Consider the following 18,761-nt stretch of genomic DNA (forward strand, 5'->3'; position numbering starts at 1 on the left):
TGTAATCTATGGATTGAAGAATACATTAACATCAACAAACTTATACATGACATGTTTCTCGCGAAGTATTAAGTACGTGCTGGCAATGTCCCGAATACATATAATGGTATGGACATGAGCCTATTTCCACTGTGCCAGTTGTCATTTCTACTAAAAGTAGATGAAAGTGGATAGAAATCTGGATCAGAAAACTTGTTGGAATAAGACTGGTGTCCCGATAATATAGTACTTCAAGAACTAGCTGAAATCATTTGTGACACATCAGCAGCATGCGGCTCTGATGACTCCGATGATGACTATGAAGAAGTAGAGATGACCAATATAATTGATACCATATACGAAACAAACAAGACAGTGATTATGATTACTTAGGTGACTTAACCCCGCAACTTAATTGTTTCTCAAATTTGATATTTGTGAATTTATTCGGTTAAAACAGATAAGCGGTCATAAGTGTGTATTATATAGTTACTAAAATACACATTCAGTAAAGTATCATAACGTAGATTGCAATGTCAGTGCTGGGCTGTATGCATTTTTATATTAAACTAGTTCAAACTTGATAAGATACTCGCATTATCTAAGTTTGAACATCATTATAAGGATTACATAAACAATCTACTGACCGAGAAATGAAAATAATATATCGTGAATTTTAGTAACGTATATAATAATGGTGATGTACTTGTTCTTAAAACTGTTGAACGATAAATTCTTAAATACTAATGTAATGAATTGATCTATTTAGAGAATAAAACTAAACCGGAACATTGATAACAGCATATTCTGCATATTACTAAACCCACTTGCTGAGAATTTTGGTTGTTTCTACCATATAAATTACCACATTCCAATTTTATCATTTATTAAGTAATTGTTAAGGTAACGTAAATAACAAGCTGTATCTCATAGAGAACCCGCTTGCCAGATGGCAGAATTCAGAAATTCAATGTACATACAAGGGTCTTCAAAAATAATGGGGGGGGGGGGGGGGGGGTGCGGGTGATTCACCTTCCAGCTCTAGACCTATCTGTATCCTTTTTTTACCCTTTTTTGTAATTTTAGTCCAACAAAGGTCTTGTTGATAATGAACTTTTTGGAACTTGCCACTTTTACACAATATCTGCCGTTAAATGCAGTAGGCGATTAGACAACAATTGAACATCTAAACTATTTCTATTCGGCGTTGTCCTCTGAGTAATAGTGGCTTGCAAAACTGAACAAGCCTATATCCTGAATATTTTAAAGAATATGTGTATATTTGTATTAAAGGCTAATTTCGGATACACAATAATTTTTTAACTTAGAATGGAATAATATATCATATCAGTCTCAATGCTTGAGTGGTTTATCAGTAACAGAAAGCTTGCATCTTTTCAGTAGGCAATAATAGTTTATACCATTTACTGGGACATTTGATTTATATTTGTGACATTTAACCTGAAAAGCATCTGCATGATAAAACTGATTAGTGAAATGAAGGAAATTATCTTACCGAGAAATCAGAAATATTTGCTTAACTATTCTCATCCCAAATAGAAATAAAGCATTGAAAAGAAACATTTTAATCTTTACGACATGTCCTCTCAGACGGTGAACTTCAACAGTATTTCTAAATAATACTCACATGTATGCAAATATTACATTTAGATTTCATGAGACGTATTTACTCAATAACATAAAAGCTGTGCTAAAATTGTGTATAATACCAAGACAATATTATAACCAACATATACCTAACAAATCAGCTAACCCGCTATTTATAATTATTTGCCAATATTTTCCAAATATTACATAAAATATTTCTTTGACAATCAATATCGTATTGATGAAATGCCGCACTTTCAACAAAATCAAATCACATCTTCAGATAAATTCATTCTTTTACGATTTCAATCCTTTTTACACAATTAAAAAAAAAAAAAACAAAATTAAAATATTAAAAACGAAACCGTATTATGGAAGAAAAATGAAATAACTTCGTTCTGCCTTTTCTAAAAGGAACATTAATTATTAGTATGTTATTTAACCATTCTTTAGAAAATTATTAGAGGAACACCCCGTATTCTTACAAATGGTATTCAAAAACAAATTTTTATGTGTATTTTTGTGGCATTTTACAAATAGGGTGAGGTAGTAAATTGAATAAAGCTATATATTTATATCATTTAATACTTTTTAAATTTTATTATGTTATTAATAACACTTTGGTTAAAAGGTATGCTAATATTTAAAAAAAAAACATATTTACAGTAATTGCAAAGGTATTGGAAAATTGGCACATGGCGGTTAGCTATTTTGTTCAGTATTCAGTTTTGAATAATCTCCCTTTAATGAGTGTTCTTGTCCGGGACATAACTCTTAAAGAGAAAGGCAATGTTGTTCTTAAGTTAATTCCGCCTGCTAGGATATCTTAAATCGTTTAAAGAAGTGGAAGAATTTTCATAATCAGTTTAAAAAAAGAGAAAGTTATTAGCAATTAAAGATTTGATCAACATGTCAGCCATTTTGTTTCCATGGTTTCAACGCATTTCTGACATGTAATGGCGGGCAATTAACCCAACCAGTGTTAGGCTGGTCATTTTAACATTTGGGGTTGAACTAATTCCAACATATTCTCTTGGTGTGGAATAGATAGTGTGTAAGGAAATGAAACATGGAAAATAAGAGTCCCCAAAAATATCAAAGCACATTTTGAGATGTTGCATCTGGGATTCTGAAGTAACATCTACATCTACTACTTATTAGGGCCGTTACTGTGAACCATATGCTGTATTGTTCTTTTATTGGTAAACTACAGCACAAATGAGTTCTTTGAATATCAGTAAAAAAGATATTTTAAGATTTAGTATTTTACCATCTTTGTCATAAAGGTTTGGGTGTCAAAATTCAGAACATCGGTGTCAAAATTCAAAATAATATTTCTAACCAAATTAATACATACATATTTCTAAAACAGACTCTTCGGCGTTGGAGTTAAAACGTTTAAACACCAATCATGTGTGTCTCAAAGACAGAAACAAGAAAGAAACATTCAAAGGAGATTCGTTAAACAAAAATGTAATCGAAATATTATTGCAGATGGGTGGGGTGCTTCATAATATCAATATTATTAATATCAACAATTATTTATGCTTCCTGAACTGCTTTATTATGCAATGCATGCATGTGAATAAAGAAATGTTTAAGCAGGGTAAAATATATAACAATCTCCTATGACATTCAAGTTTTTAACGATTTCATATGATTGCAAGGCCTAACTGTGCAAAATGTGGGAGCAAAATAACTCCAAAATACCTGCATTTTATATATACACTTTATACACAAAAGTGTTTGTGTTTTTAAGTTGAAATGACACTCACTAATCATAAACAAATACATTGGGACAATTCGTTTCACTCAGTCCGGGACATGTCGGTCATGTGAGCAGCAAGAAAATAATTGTCGCCGGTTTAATAATAAACGAACGCTCCGGCGTACGCCGGCCACGTGAGCTGTAAATAAAAAATATGATTTATGATTTTCTATCGATCCCTTTTCAAAAAAGTTAGCAAAATATTTCTTGTAGTATTTTTCTACCTTTACTGCTATTGACCCAAATTTTCAGATGTTGAAAGACCCGGAAAGTGCCGGGAAACCAAACTAACGCCTAGCCGGTTGCCCGAGGCGAAACGGCGTACGCCGCAAAAGTGAAACAAATTGGCCCATAGTATACAGGTAAGGTGCAGGGTACAGTGGCGTATAGGTAATACTGGTACGCTTTGCTCCTGTATTTGGTCTTATATATAACTAAGGTCCCAAAAATAGGTCTGCACTGTGAAACGATGGCATGTAGAGACAAATGAGAACTTCAAGCATCGTGGGCGAGCAAAACCAAGATGTAAGAGGTTTAGCAACGACTTTTATTAATCATTCATCACATCACAGCAATTGAAAACAGATATAAAGTGGAGTCTCCGCATTACATAATCCTGAACTTGGCAATAGCGTAAACATATGACGTCATCTAATGATTCAATTGAGGTCAACCTTCTGCGTCAGTTCATGAAACAGAATAATGACTTAGAAAGCATACCCAACGATGTTGGAATGTCATTTTATGATCAGTTATTATTAACGCATCATATTTAAACAGTATTCTACAAAAAGTGGCATTATTTGTTTGTTAAAAGATGGTTTAGACCAAGATGAAAGTTATTAAACACTCAATCCTTGACCGAGATATTTATTGACTTCTTGCTGCATCCGGCCGAGAGATTGCAAATATCCATGAAACATAGAAGTGTAGACCCATAATTAAGGCTACTTCGCAGAAGACTATATCAAGGCTTCCTTTAAGACTGTAAAGGGCTCGTGGCCTTCCTTAAACCAATATCAACCATGGTTGGTGGTTGACAGCTGAAAAGAACGGAGAATTTAGCCTTGTCCGCTCTTTTAAGTCGAACAGTTTTCATCCGATTTTCACCAAACTTGCTGACAATGTTTGTGGGCATAATATCTCAGCAAAGTATTATTACCACCCAAATCGCCAAATGGCTGTTGTAGCGAGGTTGCACCATATACTTTTTTAATGATGATACGCAGAAAAAACAACATTCAATGATTTACGTTTATTACGTATGAAGTGAAATAAATATAGAATAAAAAGGTTATTTAAGGTCTCACATTGTTCTGTATGATATATATTTGCACTCATACCAAGCTGGGAAAAACTAGAAAAGGCAGGAATACAATATTCAGTGAAACATTTTTAATTTAAACTATTATTATAGTAAGATAAAATAGATATAGAATAAAAAGGTTATTTAACATTGTACTGTTACATACGAGATATATTTGGACTCGTACCCAGCTGAGAAAACCATATTTAACTCGCCTAGCGGCTCGTCCAATATGGTTTTCTCAGCTGGGTACGAGTCCAAATATATCTCCGTATTGTGCAGAACAATGTTAAATAACCTAATAGTATCAAATACTTGATGATTGTTCATATCGCGTTTTATATGAAGAATTGAACGATGGAAATATATTCAAATAATCAAAACAATCCATTGTTTTCGTTTTGATTACAGTTCCGTGAATTATGTTGAAATTATGCGTGTCTTCAAACAAAAGCAATTGTAGGAGGAGGATATGAAAATTGCTGGAATATAACATGCTACAAAATATTCCATATTATTATTAACACTTTTATAACCTTTTGTATTTATTTTAATAAAGGTGTGTATGCCAGCACAGTACATCTGTCACCTACAATTGTGAATATGGTGGAGAATACTAGTGTTACACTTACATGTTCGAAGACGACTGGACAACTTTTGGAGTCCCGGTGGACAAACTCACAGATTTCAGACCAAGATGCAAACTTATATTATATTAATGGCCAGTGCGTGACTACAAGGTTTTTGCAAAACAACGATTTATTTGATGGTGTTTGCAATAGAAATGGGACCTTTTCCGTCATTCTAAACAGAATCGACAGATTACAACACGGAGCTGTGTGGCAATGTCGAGAAAGCCTAGTATCTTCTAGTAACAAAGTTACCATTAATGTTGAAGGTAAGGTACTTCCTGTTTTCAAAGATGATTGAAAATATTTTTCTTTGGTTTTTGATCTCTAAATTTGAAGACAATGTAAATATTGTAATTACCAATTAAAAGTTAAACAACAAGATGTCTTGCGTATATTTGTTTCATTAAATAAAAATTGCTACATTATCTCCTCTTCAAAATCGTAAGCTTTGTGGATTTGCGAATGAAATTTAAACTAGACACTATATAACATAATTTTTCGGCGACGCCGTCTAAATTCGTTTTCGTTACCTATGCCACGTGACTTCATCAAACTACTTGATAACGCATTATAGATAATTTATCAAAATGGAAGATTTATGCAACACTCTGCCTGATTGGACGAGAGTGTCAATTTCTTTCACTCTGTTGATTATGCTACGCTGAGTGAAATGTAGACAAAGCGTTTATCCTAAACGACGCTGTTCACAGTTTTAAAGCTAACTTTGGCTCAGTATATTTAGCAAGAGTATTGATATATCTCAAAATGATAAGTAAGTTTAATAAATATGATAAAAACCTGTTCAAATACCAACATATATCACATTAAAGAAAAAGCTGAATACGGTCTGCGTATCACATAAATAAGGGTGTGATAAGAGTCTTTTATGTAGAGATGCTTTTTAAAAGATTTTCCTTGTTACAATTGTCGTCTGTATATGAAAAGGTTTCTTGCCTATGTGACTTATTCAGATTGCATATTAAAATGAGTACTTGTTTGCTTTGATATATTTGTTATAAATTATTTAACTGATTTATTATATCTGAATATTTTTCTTTAGTATGGTATGCAAATACTGAACTCAGTTGAAATCTGTTTTATTATATATATGCTATATAATGACTGAATCTCATTACTCTGAAATGAAGGTACGCTGCATACAGTTTATCTATGTGATATGACTACGGTCAAACTTTGCTTATGAAACAGAAATATTGAAATAATTACACTTGTATGTTTTGCTTGACCTTCACTTTTTTTTATAGGTGTGACGTCATTGTCCAAAGATTCATGAATAGCGTATATGCATTTGTTAAAGCGGGATCAGTTAGCCTATTTTAGAAATAAATAAAAATAATAAATAAAAAAATCCTTTGATTTTTTTCTCATGTATTCTAATCAGACTTGATTTGTAGCATCTTTATTAGGCCCTCAGCCAACTTTGTTCAGCTGGGACATTTAACCCCTTTTAGGGGCGGATAGAGCTAAAACTAGAAATGCCTTTATACAGCGTCTCATGAACAGCTTGGTGGATCTTTGTCATACTTGGTCTGGAGAATCATTATAAGGTCCTCTTCCAAATTTATTTATATAGGCACTTGGGCCCTATTAGGGACCACTATAGCTAAAAGTAGATATGCCTTTCTTCGCATTAACCACTAAAATGTAATGGATTTTTATCAAACTCGATGTGTAACAATATCGTAAGGTCTCATGCCATTTTGTTACAAATGGGGATAGGGACCAATTTAGCTAAAAATATAAACATGTTTAATGACCTCTTCTCATGAACCGCTTCATGAATCTTCAACAAACTACTGCTGTAATTATTCGTCTAAGGATAAACGAAATAAAATTGCAACCCTACGAAACCTTTGCGAAAAATTAAAAGAGAACCATTTTAATTGTTAAAGTGCGGTATTTAGTTTTGCAATTTGAAAAATGTTAGATATAAGATGAATGTTAGATGAAAAATTCATAAACTTCTTTCCTTATTACAATTCGCCGACCATCATTTTTTAAAGATATTTCTTGTTATTGATATACACATATGTTTGCATGAATATTTAATTGATGTATTAAAAACAACATTATTTAATTTCTAACAAAACTGTCGAATAGTCAAAATAGAATGAACATGCTGCAAAATGCTCTATGTTAGTGCATTTTATCATGCCACTACAATAGCAACTGCCTGAAAAAGCCTGTCTGAGAAATGCAGGCTTTCTCAGGTCAGTGACTTGAGAACACTTTGCACTGTTTAAACCTATGATTAAATCCAAGGACATCAAATTGTGTCCATTTTGCATTTAAAAATTATTACGCCCTCATACGACACTGAAAAAGGTCTTTAAAATCCCAAAATATAAAAAAGCGGAAAAAACAACAAATGCTAACCTTTTGTTTTGTAACCACATCTCTGTTTTGCTGAACACGAAGGCATAATTTCAATTTGTTCCCAAGTGAAATTTTATCCGAAATTCAGTTGCCAGACGGACACCCATTCTCACCAAGCAAACGTTTGAAGTGAAGAATCACACGCCATAACGCCGCTTGGCAGACAAAATAGGCAGTACCGTTTCATCTACCGTTGATTTTATTCCATGAAAGTTCATTCCAGATGCAATATTCCATGTTGTAAATGCAGAGTTCTAAAATCCTGAACAAACGCTGTGCATGAGTCATTTTCCGTTTCTACGAGCGTTTCCATTATAAAAACATTTTTGTGGTAATTGCAAATATGGTAGGCATACGCTATACATTATTGACATGGTTTCACGTACCTATTAAGAGCGCGTTTATAAAAATATTGGCGTAAATGTCTTTTAGCAGTTATTCTAAAAACAAGATGGCGTCATTTTTAAGAAAAAAAAAGAATAAAAAAAGAAATCCGGCAAAACAGCAAAATTTGGTCCACCCCTATTTTTGCACTTTATTTCTCATAATGGTAGGATAAAAGTTGTTAATAAATTATGGCATAGTAAATAGAATAACAGGTTACTGTCTTTTGAGAAAGGGATTTCTCAGACTCGGCTAGATATGGTCCGGAAGGAGCTCGGCAAGCCTCGCTCCTCCCAGGACCATATCTAGCCTCGTCTGAGAAACCCGTTCTCAAAAGACAGTAACCTGTTATTCTCTATAATAAATGCAACGATTTATTAAACCGATGAGATGTCCGATGACTGTTCTGTATAATTATCTGATGTATCAGAGAACTATGTACAAATCAAAACTTTAAAGGTTGTCCTTTGATAGAGACTGAATTGTCCGCCGTAATAATTGCTAATGATGAATTCAGTATCAGGCTTACCGTGAAAAAGGTAATAATTGTATTCTTTTGTATAATTTCCATTATGATAATTATACATGGTACAAATTGACAGTAACATATATTAGGCCAAACAATGTGTATAATGTCAAGATATTTCATAAAATGAAGGTAGCAGCATGATCAGTTCTTAAGGTATAAATTGAGTTTAGATCACACTTTCTTTCTACAGGGTAAGATATTAATTCATAGATCTATGTTTTCAAACCGATACTGAAAAGAGATAGACTGAATAAGTTTGAGGATTAATTTGTGAAAACACATTTATTCAGGGAGGTCTTAAATTTTTCACCTTATTATATAGCTGTATCTTAACAGGATTATTAGAACGATTTTCACGAAGTTTATATGGTAGGAAAAATTAGGTCACTAGGTTGTGGTGGGTTTGTTTATTTCTGCCCATTGTTTTCTCGTTTGGGGCAAACCCTTTACTTAATCTGGGGACCAAACGCCGCTCTTCATGGAACTACACGCCTCAACACGTGCATCATTGAAGGTTCCATGTTCACTGCCGTTTGAATACATCTGCGGATGTCTCTAAATTGTTTTTTTCTACTTTTAGCATGTGTAAATGTTGAGTTCTGCTTAACCCGGGGCTAGAGGGCGTGGACGGTAGCATGCATTTCCACTACCGTCCATGAACAGGCTCAATCAAACCCAGCCTGTAACATTTTCATTTTTGTCGTGTTGAGCGACCTGTGAAGTTTTCACTTTTCTCTATTTTAAGATTTAGTGGTCGTCGGAACTTCTCACCTGGAATGAACAGAACAGTTTTTTCAGTCGAGCCAGTGGGTGTCATATTTATCTCCACAGGATCTTGTTTGGGCCGATAATCTAGAAACAACAACAAGTGTTTGGAAAATCATCCATCTTTGAAATCTAGTTGGTTGCGTTTAATTTATAAGTTAAAACTCATTGCAATTTAATTATCAATAGCTGTCTGATGAGACCTCGCTATGCTTCTGAAATATTTTTAAATGGCTACAAAGGGGCGCGGTCTTTTGTATAAAGTGGAAGATTTTAAAATCTCCTTTTCAGAAAACGCTGGCCTGATTTTTAAATAATGCTACACAAATATGTTTGAGTGACCCTTGCGAAGATTATACATGTAATTCCTCTTCGTTAAAAACCTGGCCGGTTAGTGGTCACTTTTCCATATTTATATGTTACAGTAGCGAAAACTTTAAAAATATTTCTTGTTTGATATTTTCTATTAATACCCTATGTCATTATACCCCCAATCGCTTATCCCACCAACCTCCATCCAGACACACACACACTCATAACACACATTATTCGCCATTCTTTATTTAGTAGAAACTTTTTAAACATTATCGTCAGAAAACACTTGCACTATTTCAAGATAATTTCCAGACATGTTCGTGCATATCCACTGACCAAAACTGTTCAAGCAAGCGTTGTTACTAAGGTGAGCGATCTAGAGCCATCTAAGATTATAATTATTTAGCAAGTCTTTAGACTAAGCTTGTTCGCACGTTACCAATTCTTATTGCACAGGAAGCAATCATGATAATCGAATGCGTTGCTCTTTTGTGTTGTTTTCAAGCAAAAAATCCTGTTAAATACAAATCTTTTTAGGAAACTTGTGGATTCGCCTGATAACTCAGTCTGTTGTGTTATGTGCCAGATAGAAAGGATTTATCAAAAGATAAATGTAACTGATTTAACAAGTAGAGTTTTCTAGATGTTTATTTCTTTCAAAATGTGTATACATTAGCGATCAGTGTCAAGTTCGATCACACGTTTGGCGTTTATGAAACTTAGCGCTTCCTGTTAGATTTTTAACTTAATTGTTTATTATGCAGCCATATACATAGTTTAGCTAAGTACATGTATTAGGCTGTAGCACATTATACACACTAAAATAAGTGTCCATCTACACGTGGATCTTTGATTAGAAGCTGTGTCCAGTAATTCCACGAAGAATTTTTGCAATAATTCTGAAACAATTTTGACACAGCCAGGATTATTTGTTACATGTATTTGGGGGATTTATGTACTTTCTACCTCAAAATTGAACACAAACAAAATGGTTTTAACACCTATATCGAATATGTTCTTTGAAAATCAAACAAAAATGCGTGTTGTTAAATGGAATATTGTATGTTTGTGATATTTGGGAGGTAGGAACCTAGCCATAAATAGAAAGCTGTTGACACAGACGTTTTTTTGTTTAATGTGGTTGTCGAATATAGTTTCTATCTGCAGGCATCCAACTTTAACTTGTTAACTTTGAAGATTGTCCTGTGTAGTGCAATGTCAGATATCAATAAATATTCCACTTAGAAAATATCAAAACTGATAACACCACATTTATATGCAAATAAAAGATTCTGTTTGCTCTATTACGGTACTAACCGTTGACATAAGGTCAATCTGATAAAAGTAAAACTAATCAGTTTTTACGAAAACGTATGCCGTTATGATTTAAGTAGCAGAATCAGTTAAGATAAGACAACGTTTTAGATATCGTTATCCTAATTTTAGGTAAACTGGTTGTGATCAGCTGATAAAATGATATTATACTGCTGACTGTTAATGCATTTATTTCTTTTTATCACACTGTATCTATCTCGAGGTATATGGAAATGTTTGAGTATAAGCTCAGCTCGAAACCTCTCCTCGGATGTAAAATTCTTCATGTGAGGAAGCTATCCAGGAGGCTTGTGGAAGATCGTTGGTCCTACCCAGCTAGCCATCCATGCCTGAAACAGTATCTGAAAGGATATCTGGGGTTTCCCACACCATCAAAAGCTGGAAAAGACGTCATATGACCTAAATTGTGTAGGTTGGGCTAAACTAATAAACGCAATAATATTATAATACTGACAACTTGTGAATCCCTAACGTGTTGATTAATTGTATATTCTTTCCCTGCAGATGTGTGATCCACACACTATTGGTAAATAACAAAACATTTATATACTTAACATGCAGACTATGCAGCACAGGATTGATACTATTAAAAAGACAATCTCTTGTACGAGGAGTGTTCGATATGAATTGCTTATTGTCCTCTAGCTCCATATCCACGTGGGGCACGATAAAAACCAATACCTACCTGTATAGGGTTATTCAATACCTACACAACGGTGTATAAATGTACATGTTAGACTAAGTGTAAGACATAAAATTTGCCATTTGAATACACGCAATCATTGACCACTGTAGTAAAAATGGTTGGTAGAAGCGTCGACAAGAAAGATGAAATACGGGCTTACATCAAAGCTCGCTCAAAACTTGGTTGTTCTTTGAAGCAGCTGATGACTGAACTTTCTACTGCTTATGGACCTTCTTGTGTGTCTTATGACACAGTTCGGCGGTGGAAAAAGAAATTTGATTCTGGTGTAGAGTTCATCAAAAATGCACCGAAATCAGGTAGGCCAAAATCTGCATCTCGTAAAGAAATCGTTTCCAAAATAAAGGAAATCATTGAAGGAGATGCCAGATTTACAGTTAATGATATTGCACGAAAGGTAGGCATATCACTATCAACGGTTCATCAACGGTTCACCTTATTTTGAAGAAGCATTTGAAAGTCAGAAAGATTTCTGCTAGATGGATGCCACATCTGTTGACTGATGAGCAAAAGAGGCAACGGGTTAAAGTGGCCAAAAAGCTGCTTCAAATGTTTCCAAAATATGACAAAAAGCAGTTTGCCAATGTCGTCACAGGTGATGAAACCTGGGTCCATTATCTTTGAGTGCAAAGAAGGTTTTGTATGCAATATTCTTCTCTGGTGAAGGAGTCGCAATAAAAGTGCCGGTGAAAAAGGGCAAAAGCATCACCGGAAAGTACTACAAAGACGTAGTACTGAAGAAACTGAAAAAGTATTATCAGAAACGACGCCCTGCCACTGGTTTTAAACATGTCCGTCTTCTACATGACAATGCCCCCGCTCATACCTCCGCAATAGTTACGGCGTTTTTGAAGAAAGAAAAAGTAACTGTTTTGCCTCACCCCTCGTATTCCCCAGACCTTGCCCCATGTGATTTCTTTTTGTTTCCGAAATTTAAATCATTCCTTGCTGGGCGGAAATACCAGTCCCGACAGGCACTTGGATCTGCTATTCATCAGTACCTTATTACTGTGCCCAAATCAGCGTACCGTGACGCCTTCAAGAAGTGGATACATCGGCTGAAACTTTGCATTTCTAGCCACGGGGAGTACTTCGAGGGCATGAAATGAGCCCTTTTGGGCTAACTTGAAATTTGAAGTCTCCAGATAGAAATAAGCAATTCATTTCGAACATTCCTCGTACGCCTAATGCAAATATTTCTAATTTATATGAGCGGGGTTTTAATGTTAACTGATTTATATATTGTATTTATTTTATTTTTAGAAGAATGCTGTACTTTAACAGTAATATAAATTATTCGTAAACGTTTGATAATGTGACAGAATTCATTTTCATTGCCGTCTGATCTACACATTTATGCGAATATCTTTATTAATCTTTGACCTTGTATAGTCAATGTGCTATATTGTGATCAAAGTACATTAAAACTTGACATTTTTTCTTTTCAGTTCCTCTTACAAATGTGGACATCTATCTACCAAAGAACATTTATTTGAATGAAAATCACCAATACATAATCAAATGCAATACGTCAAGCTGTCGGCCACAGCCAACGATCGCTTGGTATCTTCAAAATCCTAAGACTCACATTAAATACAACTTAACAGAGAACTCGACGCAATCCATTACAGAAAAGAAGGATGGACTCATCGCTGCAGAAAGTTTACTGCGTTTAGTTCCAAACAGAACTGTCAATGACTGGATGCTATATTGTGAAGCGTGGACTGACAACACTAATTCTGCACTTGCAAGCAAGCAAATAGCACTAAACGTATCTTGTAAGTTTTATTTCTAAATGTCTTATAAATGCTTTTTAAAAAAAAAATTGCTAAACTTCTATGAATCTATAATAAACACGAGCTGTATCTATATTTCTGAGAAAACCTGATGTTAAATAGTTGTTCTTGTTAGCTTTGGTAAGGAATATCATAGACTAAATTCGAAATCAGCAAACACCGTTTCACAAATACGAATGACGACCTGCTTGTATAGGTATTATCTGCCATACTGAAATAGAAAGGAAAAATTACCCTGTAGCTTGACCAAACTTAAAACGAAAATATTAATGCAGTGGAGGTCAGAGCGAGGTCTATTGGATCCGCTGGAGTTTTCGCCTTTCGGTAACATGTTTGATGTTGAAGAATAGAAAGGAAAAAAATGAAAACTTGAAAATGTACAAAATGTATGTATCATTTGATCAAGTAAGCTCTAAGACAGCAAGAAATATTTCATATTGATTAATATGGAACTTAGATGTGTACTTTTAAGGTTTCCATTTAAGAAGAATGTTAATGATATAAAAGGTGCCATTTAGAAAGTAATAAGTAACAAGGGGAATAATCGCCTAAGGCACCCGACTACCTATAACATGCAAATGCTTGAGTCATCATCATACGAACGAGCGTCGGGTATAACAGTCCCGAAAGGAGCAAACATCCTTTATATCACATGCACTATTCCAATGTAACCAAATGGCAATAACATTGTTGATCTAAAAATCGACCTTAAGAAAATGTTTGCAGTTTTCGCATTGTTGTGTGACCCGAGTATTATCAAATGATTGTTACACTTATTATACAGTATATATTTTCACTTTGCTATTATTATGATTTTTAAATACAAAAAGAGAAGTAAAACTTTGAAATAGACTAAAGTTAACGATAAAGTTTTGTTATTTTTTGTCTTAAAAGTACGACAAAAAGTGTCAAACGAATATAAATATAAATATACCTTGAAACTATCAAGTATTAAGTGTAACTAGAGGTGTACTGGTCAGGAACCCAGGCAATCCTTGCGTGTATCAGTGCTATACACTGGGCACGTTAAAGAACCAGGCTGTCTACTCGAAACGAGCTAGGCTAAGTTAGCCGGACAAGCCTGTATCTGATTTCTGATCTCTCTGTCGTGGGGGCTTTGTCTCACTCTGTCCCTCTGGTCAGATCGCTCTGTGTCTGTACTAGTAGAGGATGAATTATGCGCCCTGCATATGTGGCTGCATTGGAACTATGTAAAGCGCATTTGAACAACGTGAAATTGATCATGAAAAGGGCGCTATATAAATCTGGTATAATAATAAATAATAATAATAATAAGTCTGGTTTACTACTGTACCATGGTTAACGGTTTTTTTTTTGTGTTTTTTTTTTTTTGTTGTTTTTTTTTGTTTTTGTCAATACCGGTATTAGTGCTTGTATTGCGAGGAGTACAAGACGGAGAACCGCAAGAGGATCACGCCCAAAATTGAATTGCAAATATATTATTGATGTGCCAGAAAGCATAACTCTTTTGGCCGATTGTAAGATAAATCTATTCATTGACTGAAGCACGTGCCACCTTTAATAACACTATATGTTATTTGTACTTGTAATATGTAACTGTATTGTTCTTGCGGGTTCCTGTATGATAATGATCGTTGGACTAGAAAATCTTTTCTAATTCTAAAAGTCGTCAACGTACAAGCTAATTGCTATAACTTTGAGCATGATTTGAAAGGATATACGTATATGAGCATGAAAAATGGTAAAGTTTTGTTCATGCGTTGTATGTTTTCACATTTTTGTATAAACTATTTTTTTTTCTTTTCGTGGTCAATTTATCTTTAATGTCAATGATTTAATTTCTACTTGTTTTCAGATATAAAATTTACCTATAAATGATATAAGACCTTATGGATATAGTAAGGCAAGGATACATATCAAACAGGGAAATTCATGTTAAGAAAATGCAGTCTCCGCAACACTTAGTCGTGCACACGACTAACACACTCGGTCACACGCACAAACAGACACATGCACATACACATACGCTCGCGCACACGCACACAAACACACACACCCGCAACTCACAGCACAGCACACACGCACACACGCACGCACACAGATTAGGCAAACACACAAGAAAAGCAAGGGAAGTTTGGCAAATATCCCCGTTTTGATGATGTTATTGAGGATTTGTTTTATATCTTGATGTATCGTTTAATTAAACAGCATTTTTCTACAACTTTTTCTAAAACAACTTGTTGAACAAGGTAGGAAAGCTACATGCTTTCATATTCGTTTATTTGATGCAATGGTAGCCCATATTTTTTTATATGGGAGGTCGGTGGTATAGAGGGTTATACTGTTCATTACACTTGTAAACTTATTCTTAAACTGAAGGAAAAGCACTACAAGTTGTATGATTAATAATGAACTTGGAATTACCCAATTTTTGCTGCAGATTAAGTGTAGAATTTTTTCATATTGGAGCAGATTATTGAAGGTAAAGGGTTAGCAAATTTGTAAGTATTTTTATATAATTCTGCCTTTGATCTAAGTAAAAGGTAATGAGAGTAATATGTTGAATACATTTATAAAACATTATACAATTATTGACTCTTGAGCCATTGGATATGATGTGATATTCACCGGAATATGGCAATATTGACCGAGGCGATAGCCGATGTCAAAATTGCTCTCTTCCGGTGAATATCACATCATATCCAATGGCTCAAGAGTCAATAACTGTTAACTTTTATTATATGGGTTCAGGTTTATGATTAGTAACAAGTATTTGCTGCAACATATCTAACAATAACTGTGTGAAAACGTAATAACGATTAATTAAATGAAGACTCTTGTAGCCAGTTTTCATTTGGCTGGAGTAACAGCTGTTACTAACCAGTAAACATGAAATATATTTTGAAAGATGATAAGCGGTTTCGGCCAAATGAAATTCAGGTTATTTTTAGAACATATAATAATTATAATTGCGAAGTATCGGTTTATTTAGTTATTGGTTGAATAAGTCCGAATACTGAAAGAGAAATTTTATAGAATGGTACAGAAAACGGCAAAATATTTTAAAATACTTAAATTATGATCGAATATAATATTTTTTTTGTTTTAAAAATGTTTTTTTTTTTCAAGTCTTTACGTGTATTTACATGTGTGACTTCTTTGTAACTCTAATCTTTTAGGAGATGATTATCATTATCATTTTCCATGTTAGTTTATCAAAAACAAATGTTATTACATCTGTGTTAACTTTATTGATTAATAACTGTTTACTTTTGATGACCTTAAAGAAAACATGCTCACGTGGCTACCTGTCCTAAGCAGCCAATCTGGTCTTTTGCTTTTACTTGCTGCTTAACACGGGTTTGACTGTAATTCTATTTTTCAATTTCAGCTGTTTCATTTTGAAAAAATATCATGTCTTTCAGATCCTCCAGACAGCGGCCCAGTAATAGATGGCTTTGAAAGCAGTAAAACATATCGATTTATTGAACGGGATCAGGCCGAATTCTCTTGTTCTGTTACTGGAGGTAATCCATTGGCAACTCTGAGCTGGAACTGTTTCAACATTATTTTAACATCCATGACGATTGTCAACAAAACTGTTGTAAGCAATGTTACTTGGAAAGCGGTGCGCCATCAAAACGTCTGCTCGTGCGAGTCACACCATACATTCAATGCTAAACAAGCTACAAATGTCACCCTTGATGTTCTATGTAAGTAAATTTTAACCGGTCAAAATATTGCATACCTTTACACATTGAAATAATATTAGGTTATTTAACATTGTTCTGCACAATACGGAGATATATTTGGACGAGTACCCAGCTGAGAAAACCATATTGGACGAGCCGCTAGGCGAGTTCAATATGATTTTCTCAGCTGGGTACGAGTACCTATTTTATCATACTATATTAATAGTTTAAATTAAAAAGTTTCACTGAATATTGTGTTTCTGCCTTTTCTAGTGTTTCCCAGCTTGGTATGAGTGCAAATATATACTAGTATTATACAGAACAATGTTTGACCTTAAATAACCTTTTTATTCTATATTTATTTCACTTCATACGTAATATACGTAATTCATTGAATGTGTTTTTTTCTACGTATCATCATTAAAAAAAGTATATGGTGCAACCTCCCTACAACAGCCATTTGTCGATTTGGGTGGTAATAATACTTGGCTGAGATATTATGCCCACCGACATTGTCAGCAAGTTTGGTGAAGATCGGATGAAAACTGTTCGACTTTAAAGAGCGGACAAGGCTAAGTTCCCCGTTTTTCGAGTAATTCAAGGACCATTATAATCAAAGAGTGCCTGGTACAATTTGGCTAGTTATCGAAATTGGCCGGGATGTAATGCCCACAAACATTGTCAGCAAGTCTGGTGAAGATCAGGCGAAAACTGAGTTATAGAGCAGACATGTTTTGGATGCTGACCGCCCGTCGGTTGCCATTCATAATCTTCTCCATTTTGTTTCTTAACCCTTAAATATAAACTGTTGAGGTAGCTATTCAGACAGTCATGGCTGATAACAATTTCTACGTTTCGTCCGGAACGGCTTCTTTTAGCGACTTTTCAAATATTCTAACATCTGATGATCCTTTTTACTGTATTTTTAAGTTTTTGATTATTAACAAACGTTTTAATATCTTAATCAGATAGCATTGTTATCCCTTGAATTGTTTTTGTGTGTTGTAAACAAAAAGAAAGAAAAACAACCCTCAAATTAAATCAAGATTTCAAAGCGCATAATCAAAATCTGTACATTTTCACGCGTTTCGGGCTTTATCGTATGTTTAACATGGGACTGTTGAACCATCCAAATACAGAAAATACCGGATTTTTTGTACGCACGTGCATCCAAATACTGTAATATATTGTACGGTCACGTGTTGCAAATGAACGTTCGCGATTGAATAGATAAAATAGGTATAGAATAACAGTATCTATTTTGTGCTTTAATGGTAACAGCTCGGTACCGGTAATGTGCCAAGTTTATAACACGAAATGGTCTTGGATTGTACGAGAACGAGAGAGGGAGATAATCATCTACGGAGAAATTTGAAATACATTTTGTAGTGTCAGAATTAAAGGAGTTCCAGTTTGAATAAAAAATCGTACTTCAATATTTAATCATTTCTTAATATGATATAGAAACATATAAACACTGAAGTCATGTTATTTTGCTCAATAATAAATTTCAGTTTTCTCTGCAAGCGAATTCGAAATGAAGCATAATTAGAGGTACTTTCCGCTAATA

At 34.2% G+C, this 18,761-nt stretch overlaps 1 protein-coding gene across 1 annotated transcript in view; it reads left to right on the forward strand.

Annotated features, from left to right (window-relative positions):
- The window catches only part of LOC128551810 (synaptogenesis protein syg-2-like), a 43,170-nt gene extending 25,943 nt beyond the window's left edge, over positions 1 to 17,227 (forward strand). The window contains exons 2-4 of the mRNA XM_053532727.1: positions 5,221 to 5,559; positions 13,170 to 13,499; positions 16,925 to 17,227. Of these exons, the coding sequence (XP_053388702.1) occupies positions 5,221 to 5,559; positions 13,170 to 13,499; positions 16,925 to 17,220 (965 nt within the window). The 3' untranslated portion in view covers positions 17,221 to 17,227. The remainder of the gene's footprint in view (positions 1 to 5,220; positions 5,560 to 13,169; positions 13,500 to 16,924) is intronic.
- Positions 17,228 to 18,761: the final 1,534 nt, after the last annotated feature.

Source organism: Mercenaria mercenaria, unplaced genomic scaffold (assembly GCF_021730395.1).
Source record: "Mercenaria mercenaria strain notata unplaced genomic scaffold, MADL_Memer_1 contig_1727, whole genome shotgun sequence".
Classification (NCBI taxonomy): Eukaryota; Metazoa; Mollusca; class Bivalvia; order Venerida; family Veneridae; genus Mercenaria; species Mercenaria mercenaria.